This window comes from Ovis canadensis, chromosome 5 (genome assembly GCF_042477335.2).
Source record: "Ovis canadensis isolate MfBH-ARS-UI-01 breed Bighorn chromosome 5, ARS-UI_OviCan_v2, whole genome shotgun sequence".
Lineage (NCBI taxonomy): Eukaryota > Metazoa > Chordata > Mammalia > Artiodactyla > Bovidae > Ovis > Ovis canadensis.
In genome coordinates this window covers 106,867,875-106,880,696 of record NC_091249.1, presented here as the reverse complement: position 1 = coordinate 106,880,696, position 12,822 = coordinate 106,867,875, and the positions used below count along the sequence as shown (strand labels likewise).

Sequence of the window (12,822 nt, the reverse complement as noted above, 5' to 3'; positions counted from 1 at the left end):
TATCCAACAGAAAGTACCATCTGAACTGTAATCTCTGTTCAATTCTCCAGTGTCATACTCTCAATCTTATCCAAAGATTCATTCACATTCAATAAATTGTAGGTTAGGCACTGTGCCAGATGCTGGAAAGATCTGTAGAAAATCAAATTTATGTTTTTCCTTTTTATTAGAAAATACATTTGATTAGCTGTCTTTCACTGTTGCATTTTTAACTCTCAATTTGTTCCAAGTATTATTAGGAACTAATTCCAATTAAAAAGTGAATATTAAATAAGGTATTTGATGTGGTTTTTTGTCATTTAGAATTTAAGGAGACAGCATGGGAGTATTTCGAAATGGATGTTGTTGTGTTTGCTGAAACAATGAGGTTACTTGATATACACCCTTCTTCCAGACTTGATACAGACCCGAATATCCTGCTCTCTTGATAGTTAGCATCTAGCGCATACAGATTCTCTGTCACTGACCAGGAGGTTTCTTTTCTTCTTAATTTCTTGCATCTATATTCCTCTTCTTCCCAAATGTTTCTAGTCTGGATGTCTTTCGTGCCATTTCTGATAGGCAAAAATAAAACGTGTAAATGTGAAACTTTGATTCTGTTTCTAAAACCACTCACACTAAAGAGGTGTTTGAGCTCAACCATCAGGTTTGATGTCCTATTCATAAAAGTTTAACTTAAAAGCAAAATAATAAACAATAAATCGAGTGGAGGATAAGAAGGGGCAAAAATTTAATCTTCCCTGACAGCTGTGTATGGATGTGAGAGTTGGACTGTGAAGAAAGCTGAGTGTCAAAGAATTGATGCTTTTGAACTGTGGTGTTGGAGAAGACTCTTGAGAGTCCCTTGGACTGCAAGGAGATCAGCCCTGGGATTTCTTTGGAAGGAATGATGCTAAAGCTGAAACTCCAATACTTTGGCCACCTCACGCAAAGTGTTGACTCATTGGAAAAGACTCTGATGCTGGGAGGGATTGGGGGCAGGAGAAGGGGACAACCGAGGATGAGATGGCTGGATGGCATCACGGACTTGATGGACGTGAGTCTGAGTGAACTCCGGGAGTTGGTGATGGACAGGGAGGCCTGGCGGGCTGCGATTCATGGGGTCGCAAAGAGTCAGACACGACTGAGTGACTGAACTGAACTGAACTGATAGCTGACCACTCTGTTTATGACATTCCCATATTTATTCTTTTCATTGGCTATTTCCTGTTTTAAATGTCTTTTACTCATGTCTGCCCCCTTTGTCTCAGTTTATTGGCCTGTGGTCACCACAGTATCTTTCTCTTCCAATTCAATTGACATTTTTATGAAAAGAATTTGTTCAATTCTGAGAGGGTGGCATGCTGAGCATGGGCTACCACGTTATTACAAAGTTTCTCTTGAAACTTTGAGCTATAACACTTGAGCTATAATGTCCTCAGAGGATCTGTTAATTTAGATTCATGTAGTGTTCTGTGAATAAACTGACATGGTTTTAAAAATGTAAAACGTCTGACATCATCATAGTGATGATCTCTTCACTCTTAATAGCATTTATGAACAACCACAAAACACCTATGTGTTTTAGAGTGTAACACAAGTTCAGACTTTTGGTAGTTTAGACAGCTCCTGTTAGTCTTTCTACAAGCAAGGCCTCACTCATCTGGACCATCTTGGGGTTGAAAGCCCTTGCTGATTTATAAATGTGGTGACAACGGGTAGTAATCAAATCAGATAAGCACACTTCTTGCCTCTTACAAGAAATAAGCAATTAGTTACTAAAATAATCAGAGTCTGAATTTTGTGAAGTCAGGTGACATGAAAGGAACATGCTTCCAGTGGTTCAAATGGTATTTCCATTGATTTATTTTTCACATAGCTCTGAGCAGCCTGCACCTCCACTGTTTGATGTGGCCAAAAAAAAATTTTTAAAGCCTCTTGCTAATTCAAAACATTTGTTTTTAGGTGCCAGATTGACCTGTCGGCTCTCAGTAGGGAGCAGACACACAAGCTGGAGTTGCAGCTGGAAGAAGGGGAGGGGCACCTGGTATTGCTGGTCACCCTGACAGCTTCAGCCACTGTCAGCATCTCTGACCTCTCCGTCAACTCCCTGGAGGACCAGAAAGAACGCGAGGAAATACTGAAGCGATATGTACGTATGTAACCCTCCTCCCTCAGGGTCAGGGGTGACTAGATAAGGTTGTAAATAATTTACGTGGAGTGGCAGGAATACATCTGCAAAAGCTGTCTGACAGACGAATCAGCAGAAGGCAGGGCAGGTGCAAATACCAAGCAGATCTTCGCGGAAGCACTTGGGTTACCCGAGGGTATCTAGATCCCTGGTGTTTTCTCGAGTCCCTTCCAGAGCCAGTTCTAGAGTCTCTTATCACAAAAGGCAAACTTCCGTGATGGAAAGTCAAGTTTACACAAGACTGCTGTAAAGCGGGTTCACTGATTATTTGTCATTGGAATTAGAATCTCGTTGTCTTTACACATTTGAAATGGAGTTAATGGCACTTAACTTTTTAATTCGTAGCTGGATAACTAGGGGCTTCCCTGGCGGCTCAAATGGTAAAGAATCTGCTTTCGATGCAGGAGACCCGAGTTCAATCCCTGGGTCCAGAAGATCCCATAGAGAAGGAAATGGCAACCCACTCCAGTACTCTTGCCTGGAGAGTCCCAGGAACAGAAGCGCCTGGCAGGTTACAGTCCATGGGGTTGCAAAGAATCAGACATGACTGAGCACCTAACAGACTTTTGATAACTAGAGGATATTTACAGAAATCATTTTCTTTTTCAGCCTCACTTCATCCTTTTAATTTTGAAATTATGGAGTGTGAACTATAATGAAAAGGAAGCTTCTTTACCTTTGGATTAGATGTAGAGTGATAGGGTGGCCGAATGAGTCACCAAGTACCCTTCTCAAATTTTACCAAGCGCAGGCGTGACAACCGAGTCTCTTTCCCAGCTTCCTCACAAGCATGCGCTTCCCGCCCTGTAGTTTTCGTGAATCAACAGAGAGGGGAGCTCTTACTCCATCGTTCTCTCTCAGCGACGCTTTGAAGAAGAGACTGTCTCAGTACCCATGAAGCTGGAAGGAAAAAAAAAACAACACCGCTTTCCCACTTAAAATTACAAAGCTTGTATTGTACAATGCTGCCAGGTGTTTAGGCTCCTCTAGACTCTCAGTCGTGAAACCGAGCTCTGACTAACAAAGAACTGCCTAATTTTTTTTTAGATTTTAAAATATTCCTGTTTGCTGACTGACATCCTTCCAATAACTGAATTTAATAAAGATGTACCTTATCAGGCTGTGCAGATAACGTGAAGTGCTGGTACTAATGCTCTACACTATTCTTCAAACAGATTAGCAGGATGTGCACTTCAGCAAATTTATTCTGGCTATCTGCACCGAATCAGCTGTCTGCTAATGCTTGTACAACTCACCCGCCAATGGTGTTATCATAAACAGCTTCATAGAGGTGACTTAGCAAGGCTAAATAGTATATATTTTTAAAACACCTAAGAGCCTAAGGTATTGTATGACATCTTCGAATATATGATTGCAGTTGTGAAAACTATTTCACATTTTGGTACCCACCAAGACATATTCTCCTATTCCCTAAAGTGAGCCTCATGAATTAAAACAATTGTAAAGAAATTAATTCACATATTAACGTAAAAATGATTCTAGATATTATAATACTGTATTTGATAGATTAATATTTGATACAGTCCCATATGTTAGTATCATACAATGGGCTTGGTAATTAGCAATGATCCAATTACTATTGATTTTTTCCCCTTATTTTGCTACATGAAATTCCTCAAATCGGGTATTTCCACTGAGAATTTGAATATTTGTTTCCATACCTTCTTTCAAATATTAGCTATTATATCAATAAAATGTAAAATATTATGTGGATGTCCCAGCTAATTCTCAAATTATATTATGTTCAACATACTAAAAACCGAGCCAACTTTAAATATACGCTTTTTAGCCCTGAATTTCAAGATAAGCCTAAATCTCCCTTTAAAATCATACTTGCTAAGAAGCTAGTGTACATAATACAGCACATGTTATTATGATTACTCATAGCAATACAAGGATAAACACCTATATTTTAGTGTTTCAGAGTGTTTCCTTTTTATTAGATAGATTACAAAGTGAACGAATACTGTATGATGTCTGAAATATCACTTGTTTTGGAGAAACATATAAAAGGGTTTATTTGGAGAGTTATCCGTAAGTTTTCCAGTGAGAACTTTGCGTATTTTTTTGAGGTTAGGTTAAACCTAAGAATTTGAGTTGGCACTGGTTGTGGTGAGGAAACTAAGTGGTTTGCCCCCACTCTTGCATGAAACAACCCTGAGAAGGTTCTCCCTTGCTGTCATTCGGTGGTTCATTGTGAAGCATTGAAGCCCCACAAATTAAAGACATTACTGTGAGCCACTATTTGATCACCACGTTCTAAAAAGATGGCTAATTCCATTTTTATTTTTTTCCCCTCCTTTTTGGAGGGAGGAAAGCAGGGAAGGTCAATAGGGGGCGGATAGTAATGGGTAGTAGACCAAGAGCGATTGTATGACCTTTTCAGAACGGGGATGCTGAACCCTTGCTCCCCCTTGTCACAGTTTAAAAACCAGAGGAGCTAGTTTAGAGAAGAAGTTGTTAGCATTCCATTTTTATTATGACATTTCACAGTCATCTGATTTAATGTCCCTTGACCGGATTGTCCACCGTGAGACGATGGGCTTGAAATGTTATTTAGAGCATTGATAAAAGGTGAGCGGTTCTAAGATGACAGCGAGTCATAAGGCTGGTGGTGTGACATTAATTTTCTCCATAACAGAGATGGAATAAGACGTCACGGTGACAAGCTGTCAATCAGCGCTGGCCCCTCAGAGCATCCCAGTGCCATAGGATGGGGTGTTGCCTCTCCCGTAATAGAGCTGAACTGAGATGCTCTCGTGACAGCTGCTGCAGCCATAGAGAAAATATATTATACAGCCTTTCATTAAAAAAATAAAGAGGACTCCTCTCCAGAGCATTTCAATCTTTTCCCATCTATTGAGGGCTGAAAGGATTCACAGCAAATCATAGATTCCTCTGCTATGGAAATTTCTGGCTTCAGAATCCATCCTGGTTTAGAGGCCCTCTAAAATAACCGTAAATAACAAGGCCGGAATACCTCTTGATGAAGTATTCCTTAAAGTTATATTTTTTAACTGATACATTTACGTGTTTTGCTTCTTTTTTTTATTTTCTCCCCCTTGGAGTCCTTATTATAATCCATGTGTTGCTGGCCTAAACAGTTGAAATTTGCCATAAATGACTGTCAGCTGACAAGAGAAAATGAAACCTTCAAATAATTACCCCTCTGCATGGAAAACAGAACTTTGGAGCTAAAGCACCAGTAGCAGTGTGACTCTGCTGTGAGTTTACCAGTATAAAAATGATTCTCGGACTGCAGATACCTGCTTCAGTCACAATGAAAAGGTCTAAATTGTTCCTAAAAATTAAAGGACAGAAACCTTTTTGATAAAACTCCTTTCCATGGTTAGATTAGGAGACTTACCTGGTCCTTAACAGTCAGTAAGCTCTGAGATAAGAAGCAGCTTCCCACACCTGACCATTACCACCTTAGGAAGACAAGTCTACAGATCTCTGAATTATAACACTCGGTCTAACATTTCCACTCTTAAACCATCAATTTACAGGAATTTAAATGGAGAGAGAAGTGCATTTTTATTAAACCCTGTCATCTGGGTAGCTTAAACAGAGTTTGGGTGATAAACAGCTGTTTAAAAACAATAAAAGATTAGGAGTTAATCCTTGTGCTAAACACTCTGGTTTTTTTTGTTGTTTTTTTTTTTAACAAAGTTAGGCTATGAGATTACACATCTATCCGTGTTTCCTCCTCTCAGTGTACCAAGGTCAAAGCTTCAGTCTAAACAATGACTAGTCATACAGGGTTGATAAAGTTAATATCGTGGTAAGCTTGTGCTTCTCAGTATTCTCACGTTCTCAACACAAAGATGGGAATGATCTTTAGTAACATTTTAATAGATAACTTTATTATGTGAAACTGTGTTATGCTTTCCAGTTTTAAAACATATTAAAGATTACAATAAAGCAGGGCCTTTGATTTACTGAATAAAAATGCTGATTTTGTCATGAGAAAATTGCATTGAGGTGCAAATGAACAAATGTGTGTGTCCTGTCATTCAGTCATGTCCAGCTGTTTGCGACCCTATGAACTGTAGCCCGCCAGGTTTCTTTATCCATGGAATTTTCCAGGCAAGAATACTGAAGCGGGTTGCCATTTCCTTCTCCAGAACAAATGTGTATCATATACTATTGGTTGGTTTTACTCTCTGTTTATGTTCATGAGAGTTTTGAATTATTTTCTTTGCATCCCCTCTTTTAGTTCCTTTAGGTATTACACTTATTCACACTCTATCATTATTAATTCATGAAATTAAATTGGTTTTAGCATTTGAGTCTGATTCTTCTATCAAAATTTCTATACTTTTACACCTACTACAATGACAGATAAATTTACAAATTTAAGAAAAGATTATCCATCACTTTTGAATTTATTTTTAGTAATCAGCCTGATTTATTTTAAAAGATTATATATGTCTTTTACCTGAAAGTAAAAGTGTGTGTGGTATTTTCTAATATTTAAATCTTTAACCCTCATCTAGCACCTGCAGTTTCCAAAGTTCACCAAGGAGAAAATATAGTAGAAAAATAATTAATTTAATGTTGTCTTTCTTACTCTCAAAGCCTTAAGTGTGTTTGTTACTTAACCAACAATCTAAGATTCCTATTAAGAATCATGAGTCTCCAGACCATCATACCTATAGATGAAAGATTTCTTGGAGTGCTTTGGTAAAGGAGATGGATGGAAGAAAGCAGGCATGTCATATTTTATAATTGATTGTTCACTATCTACTGCTAATTACTTATGGAGAAGCAATGTTGTTGTATTTTTTTTACCCTTAAAAAAAATCTACTTACATAGCAATAATTATCTACACAAACGTATGTGTGTATGGGTACACATTCATGATGGCAGAAAAGGGCATCCTTATTGAAGAAACACAAATATCCCTTGGATCATTTCAGCAGCATCCTGAGATCAACCATAGCACTTGGTATTTTCTCAGAGCACTCCTAGAGGTGTTTTAGGACCTTTCTTTTCTAATACTGACTTTGGGGTGTTTCAGAGCCCATTGCGGATATTTCACAACCTGAAAGATGTGGGCTTCCTCCAAGTGAAAGTGATCAGAGCAGAAGGGTTAATGGCTGCTGACGTCACAGGTAAGAAACGATGCCGTTTTCCTTTGGCCTGTGTATCAAGCAGCATGCCAGGTCTATAGTTTGATGATGGAACTTTTCATTTCATCTGACTGAATAATCAAAGTAAACTGTAAAGTGTGTTGATCTTACAAAGATTTGCTATCCACCTGATTTTTATACTGTCTCCACTGTTTAAAAGAAAGGTAACATAATAAACAATGAACAGTAAAAAGGACAACAGCTTTTGAATTGTTGCCTTCTCCAAGGTTTAGTCAATATAGTGGTTATATTTCTTTCAGGTTTTGTCATTTTGGCATCTCTGGGTAGTAATGATGTATCTTCTTTTCTTAAAACAGTATCAGCTTCCCTCAGGTGATATTGTAGCATCAACACTGATAATTCAAACATGCATGAAATCTCTTACATCATTTGCTGAAAAATTTAGATACATAACATTCAATTACTTGGAATGAACTTTTGGTATCTGTGTTGCCGATCCAATTCTTTAGTTGTCCAAATTCCCTAGTACATCTCAGAGATAATTCTGGATCTAAACTAAACATCTACATTGTTCTAAACTCTTTTTTTTCAAGAAACAGGCCTGTAAAAATGCCAAAATCAATATGATATCTTAAAGCTTCCTGATATGGATACTGCTGTTTCTATAACATGTTAATTATTTCATTACTTTCCAGAATTATTGTTTTGAATTTACAGCTATGTGAGCATTTACTTACTGTGTAATTTCATAGGATTTGGGAGGTATTAATACGATTCCTTAAATTGTCCATCTCAAGATGGACAATAAATAGGATTGACTTGACCAATTTTTGTGCAGACTTCCCTGTTCCTGCAAGTATCCACTTATAATTTGTAGAGATATGCTTACCACTGTGAATGGCCAGCAAGTTGACCCTCAAAGCGTAGCTAAGTTATTTGAAATGGAAAAATATACTTTTCCTACCAAATGAGGGCTTGCAAGCTCATTATTTGGTCACTGCTGCCCTTAATTAATGGAACAGAATCAAAAGCTAATTAAAAGATCACATGTCTTAAAACTAAAATAGCAGATGTCTATTCCAAAATGACAATATTTTAAATTTTTTAATATTTGCATAGTATTGAGTGACTGTTTATTGTTTGATAAAAGTAAAAATGCTAGGACTTTACAGTTTCTTTTTGGAAGATATTATCAACTCATTTTTAACCAAGCAGATAATAACAACTGTCAGATATTGTTTCCAGATAGGCATACCTAAAAATAGTGGGAGAGAAGACTGTAATTTTTTTGCACCTATACTGACTTGGCTTCTTGTACTAAACAATTAGTGAATGTCAAGTTTATTCACGTTCTATTTTATTTCATGTGTGATTGTAACCAAATCAATCTGGACAAAATGTTTTTATTTATTATGAGCTTTCATTATTGGAACCAACAGTCAACATGAGTGGTTGACTAACTGGTCTGTTCTTTTTTGTTCACTTTGAACATGAACTTAAAGACCAGAAGAGGAATTCAGCGCTGCTTTTACACTACAGAGGCTCTGGCCAGCCTTTGATTCCCAGCAGCAGGTAGATTCAGAAATTCATGGCAATGACACTTACCATCACAGGAGGCATCTTCACTTTTCTTGAGTATTTTCTGCAGTGAAGGGGAGCACCCACTGTTGGGTTAAAAGCATCTGAAGATAAAAACTAAAATTAAAAGTATGTCAGAGGGTATCATGTGTTTGTGCGTGCATGCCAGTCGCTTCAGTCGTGTCCCACTCTTTGAGGCCCCATGGACTGTAGCCCACCAGGCTCTTCTGTCCATGGGATTCTCCAGGCAAGACTATTGGAGTGGGTTGCCATTTCCTTCTCCAGGGGATCTTCCTGAACCAGGGATCGAACTCACATCTGTTTATGTCTCCTGCACTGGCAGGCAGGCTCCTAACCACTAGCATCGAAGTATTAAGAACTATCCCTGGATATTTATAGTGGGTACAATAATTTCTTATACAAAAATTCAAATCCCATTTACTTCAGAAGTTTAGATACCTGCCCATTACACAAGTTAAATGTAATTATCTGTTTGTGTCTCTTGGAGAGAAGCTGTCATTGCTTTTGAAACTTCATGAATATGCCAATTACTTTAACCCAGATGGCCTATATGCCACTATGCAAGTTAAAGTACATGTTCTCTTGAAGCTGGAGAAAATAGGTATATTTCTTTCATAATGGTTCTATGTAAATTAGTGTGAATAGCAATTGCCTTTTCCCTAGGGATTCAGTGAGACATAATTTTGTTCTGATAAAATGGACTTTAATTTGGAGAATACTAAATAACAGATTCTCCATTTTTTCCTTCCAGTTTTAGGGATATAAATCTAATGATTCCTCATTCCACACTGACCTTATAATCTAATGTGCTCTGAATTGAACAAGAGAGATGTTGAACTATTCAGGGGCAAGAGGATAATTCAGTCTTTGACCTCGCTCACTCTTGGGCCTTTTGTGGTCTTTGTGACATTTGTGATGGTGGCCAAAACCGAGGACCATATATTCAAGTCAGATGTCTGAATATTCTGCCAATTTTTTTTAAAAAAGTCTTTACTTCTGTAAAGGATAAATGCATACTTACCTATAAATACATACATATAAATATATACTGATCCTTCTTGGTCTTTAGCATGAAATTTGGGACACAAATAAGCTCTTTGTATACTTTATCTCCTGCTTTTTCAAAGTAGAACTTTAAAAATATGTTGTGCATCTCGATGGATAATCATAGGCTCTACAAGATACTTAGCAACAGTTTGAGGAAAGGGAAGAGAATCAGTGGTGCTGTCTACAAACGCTCAAATTAGCATCTGTTTAGGACTGTTGTGGATGGAGAGGGGAGATTTTAAATCACTGATAGCTCTCTGTGTGAAGTAAAAAATACTTTTGAGCTGATATAAACGGGGCTGTTGCCATAAGATACTTGGTTGGTTTCCAAACACTTTTCCAGACAAGTCCAACAACACAAACTTATATTTGACCAACTTCACTCAATTCTTAAAATATGTTTAATGACCAGAATATCAAGTGAAGCATCCACAGTTTAAGCAAAAAAATTTTAATTACAATATTTCATCATTTAGCATGAGCACTAGAAAAGAGATTCTATAATCTTTTAAGTAGCCATCAATCTTACTGCAGTTACAAAGAGTTTTTTCCTTTCAAAATGTAAAATTTTTCTTTTGTTACAACACATTCATTGAGAAACATTGTGATACTGTATTAACTCTGTGTGAATAAAGAGCAATTGAGACTCTCCTTGAATGAGTGAGTATAAAGCACAAATTACTTTTTAATGAAACCCTCAATTCTTCTCCTTTCCACAAAAAGCCTATAGCCTTGTTCAGCTGAAGGCTACTACAGTAGGTCACTTCAGTTAAGCCCCTAATAAACTGTTGATAGTTGAGGGTCGTTTTTTCTTCGGTCTCAATGGCCCAGTGTTGGACAGTGCACTTCAAATCATTAAGGTTAATACAGATTTTAAAAAGAGATTAACTCTGGTGGTTAAGGCCCCCATTTACAACTCCCACACATACACATGCATTGAACGAGGCACAGGAGTGGATTGAAATTTCAGTCAAATTGTGGGCAGCCTTTCACAGCCTGAGAAAGTGGCACTCTGGTTTTCAAAGTTGGTCAGTGAAATTCCTCAGGAGGGAAAAAGTTCAATTCACTGAAAAATACTGCGTGGTACAACTTACTTACCTTTCAAGGAACCAGTGGAAAGGTTAATGTCTCTCTGGACCATCAGAGCAAAATCTTCCGACTATCTGGCCCTGTGTTCACTGGGGGAGATTCTACTGCTAAATCAAGTGTTCCTTGAAGCTGGACAGATTGTGTGGAGAGAAAGACCAATGAGGGGGGAAATTTTTTTTTTTTCTTTTTTTTGATGGTGGGAAACAGTTCACTGTATGTTGGAATTTGTCTTTCCTAGCTTCTCATTATTCTTCTTTAGATGGGGCCTAATTTTTGCTTTCAGCTGAACATTTAAAGTCTTCTATATTGAGTGAAGCTTTCTTTGCAGAGTATTTAGACCTGGCCTCTTGGTTCTTTCAAGTTCTTAAAGAAGAAAAAGAAAAGGGTTCTTCTCCTCAGCCCCTCCCCTTCATTTTCCCTTGGGTTGTTTTTTTGAGCTCCTGAGGAAGAGGTCACAGCCTCCCCAGGGATACCAAGCACTCAGTTTCAGAAACACTGATATGGGAGAACTGTGAAACCCTTTCAAAAGATGCTCTGCCTTTTCACTGTATTAAAAGGTACACTCATATAAAACTTCTTCACTCCAGGTGAACTGATCTCTCAAATTAATGCACATCTCTTTCAGGAAACAATAGAGGGAAAGCAAGAAAAAAAAAAGGAAGAGAGGGAGAGAATTTTACAATTAACAGAGCTGTCATTGAAACAGTCCCACTAAATGAGCATATCTTTTTCCGGAACAAGGCTGCACATCAAGACTTGCAACTCACCAGCCCCCGGAGTCTGGAAACCTACTAGTTATTAAGAGAGATGTTTACTACCCCTTTATTTGCATAGACTTTTCCCATGTTTTTCTTTAGGAAAACTGTCTTCATTGTTGGAAAATATTTAAGTAACAAAACAGCAGAAAAAGACATGCTACAGTTTTTTTATCAGCTTCCGTGAGAGTCTTATTATCTTAAGAAATAACAGTTAGCAGCTCAGATTCATTAGCAGAGCTAAATTTAAGCCCCGTTTGACAGGCTGCCTAGAAAACATTTTGTTTTGCTGTCTGTGGGCTTTAATTAAGATGTGTTCAATTTCAGTCCTCTTCAGTCTAGCCCTACCCACCCCCCCACCTCCTCACCACCACCCCCAACTTGCTGTGTCACAGACCGGCGATCAGACACTTTTAGATGGTCCGGCCCATGACTTTGACCTTCTGCGCAGTCCGGCGTTCCCTGGGGAACCGTTCAACTCATGAGGTCTGATTTCACACTTCCAGGATGCCTCAGCTCTCTTAACAATGACAGGGAGACAAAGCCCTTTAGAGCAGGCCGCATGGGGACTTGTTTAAATTGGAAACCAGAGAGGAGTCAAGGAACAAGGTTATGGGCTACAGAATAGTGCTTTTAATAAAGAGCTCACAGCTCCAGCTCAGCTCAAAGAAGTCTACCTCTGTACAATTAATTGAGCCATTTATCTGGAGCTTCTTAGGCCTCTACTTTCTCACAGATTGCGTGGTAAATATCAGCTAAGAAGCAAATGAGATATGCATGAAATGAATTTTAACACTTTGATTACTGTGCCTCCAGTCTTCATTAAAAGTAAATTTATTTGTATTTCTGACCTCATTATCAGTAGGCTGCCTGCATTTTTATTGGTTCCTGTGATTTCCAGCTTGAGTGTGTCATGAAGGTATATTTTATACAGAGATTTGGATTTATTATTCTTGGTATTTTCCCTGAACATTATGGGTCTATTCAGAGAAAGAAAATGAAAAGCTAGCTGTACAGAAAAAGGCAAGTCTGGTCTTTGAAAGA

The 12,822-nt window shown here is 38.0% G+C and overlaps 1 protein-coding gene across 27 annotated transcripts in view; it reads left to right on the top strand.

The window, feature by feature from the left end:
- The window catches only part of MCTP1 (multiple C2 and transmembrane domain containing 1), a 395,240-nt gene that overhangs the window by 198,792 nt on the left and 183,626 nt on the right, over positions 1-12,822 (top strand). For all 27 annotated transcript variants that reach the window (XM_069590168.1, XM_069590162.1, XM_069590153.1 and 24 more), the window contains 2 exons: positions 1,945-2,131; positions 7,216-7,309. In XM_069590168.1, coding sequence (XP_069446269.1) covers positions 1,945-2,131; positions 7,216-7,309 — 281 coding nt within the window. The remainder of the gene's footprint in view (positions 1-1,944; positions 2,132-7,215; positions 7,310-12,822) is intronic.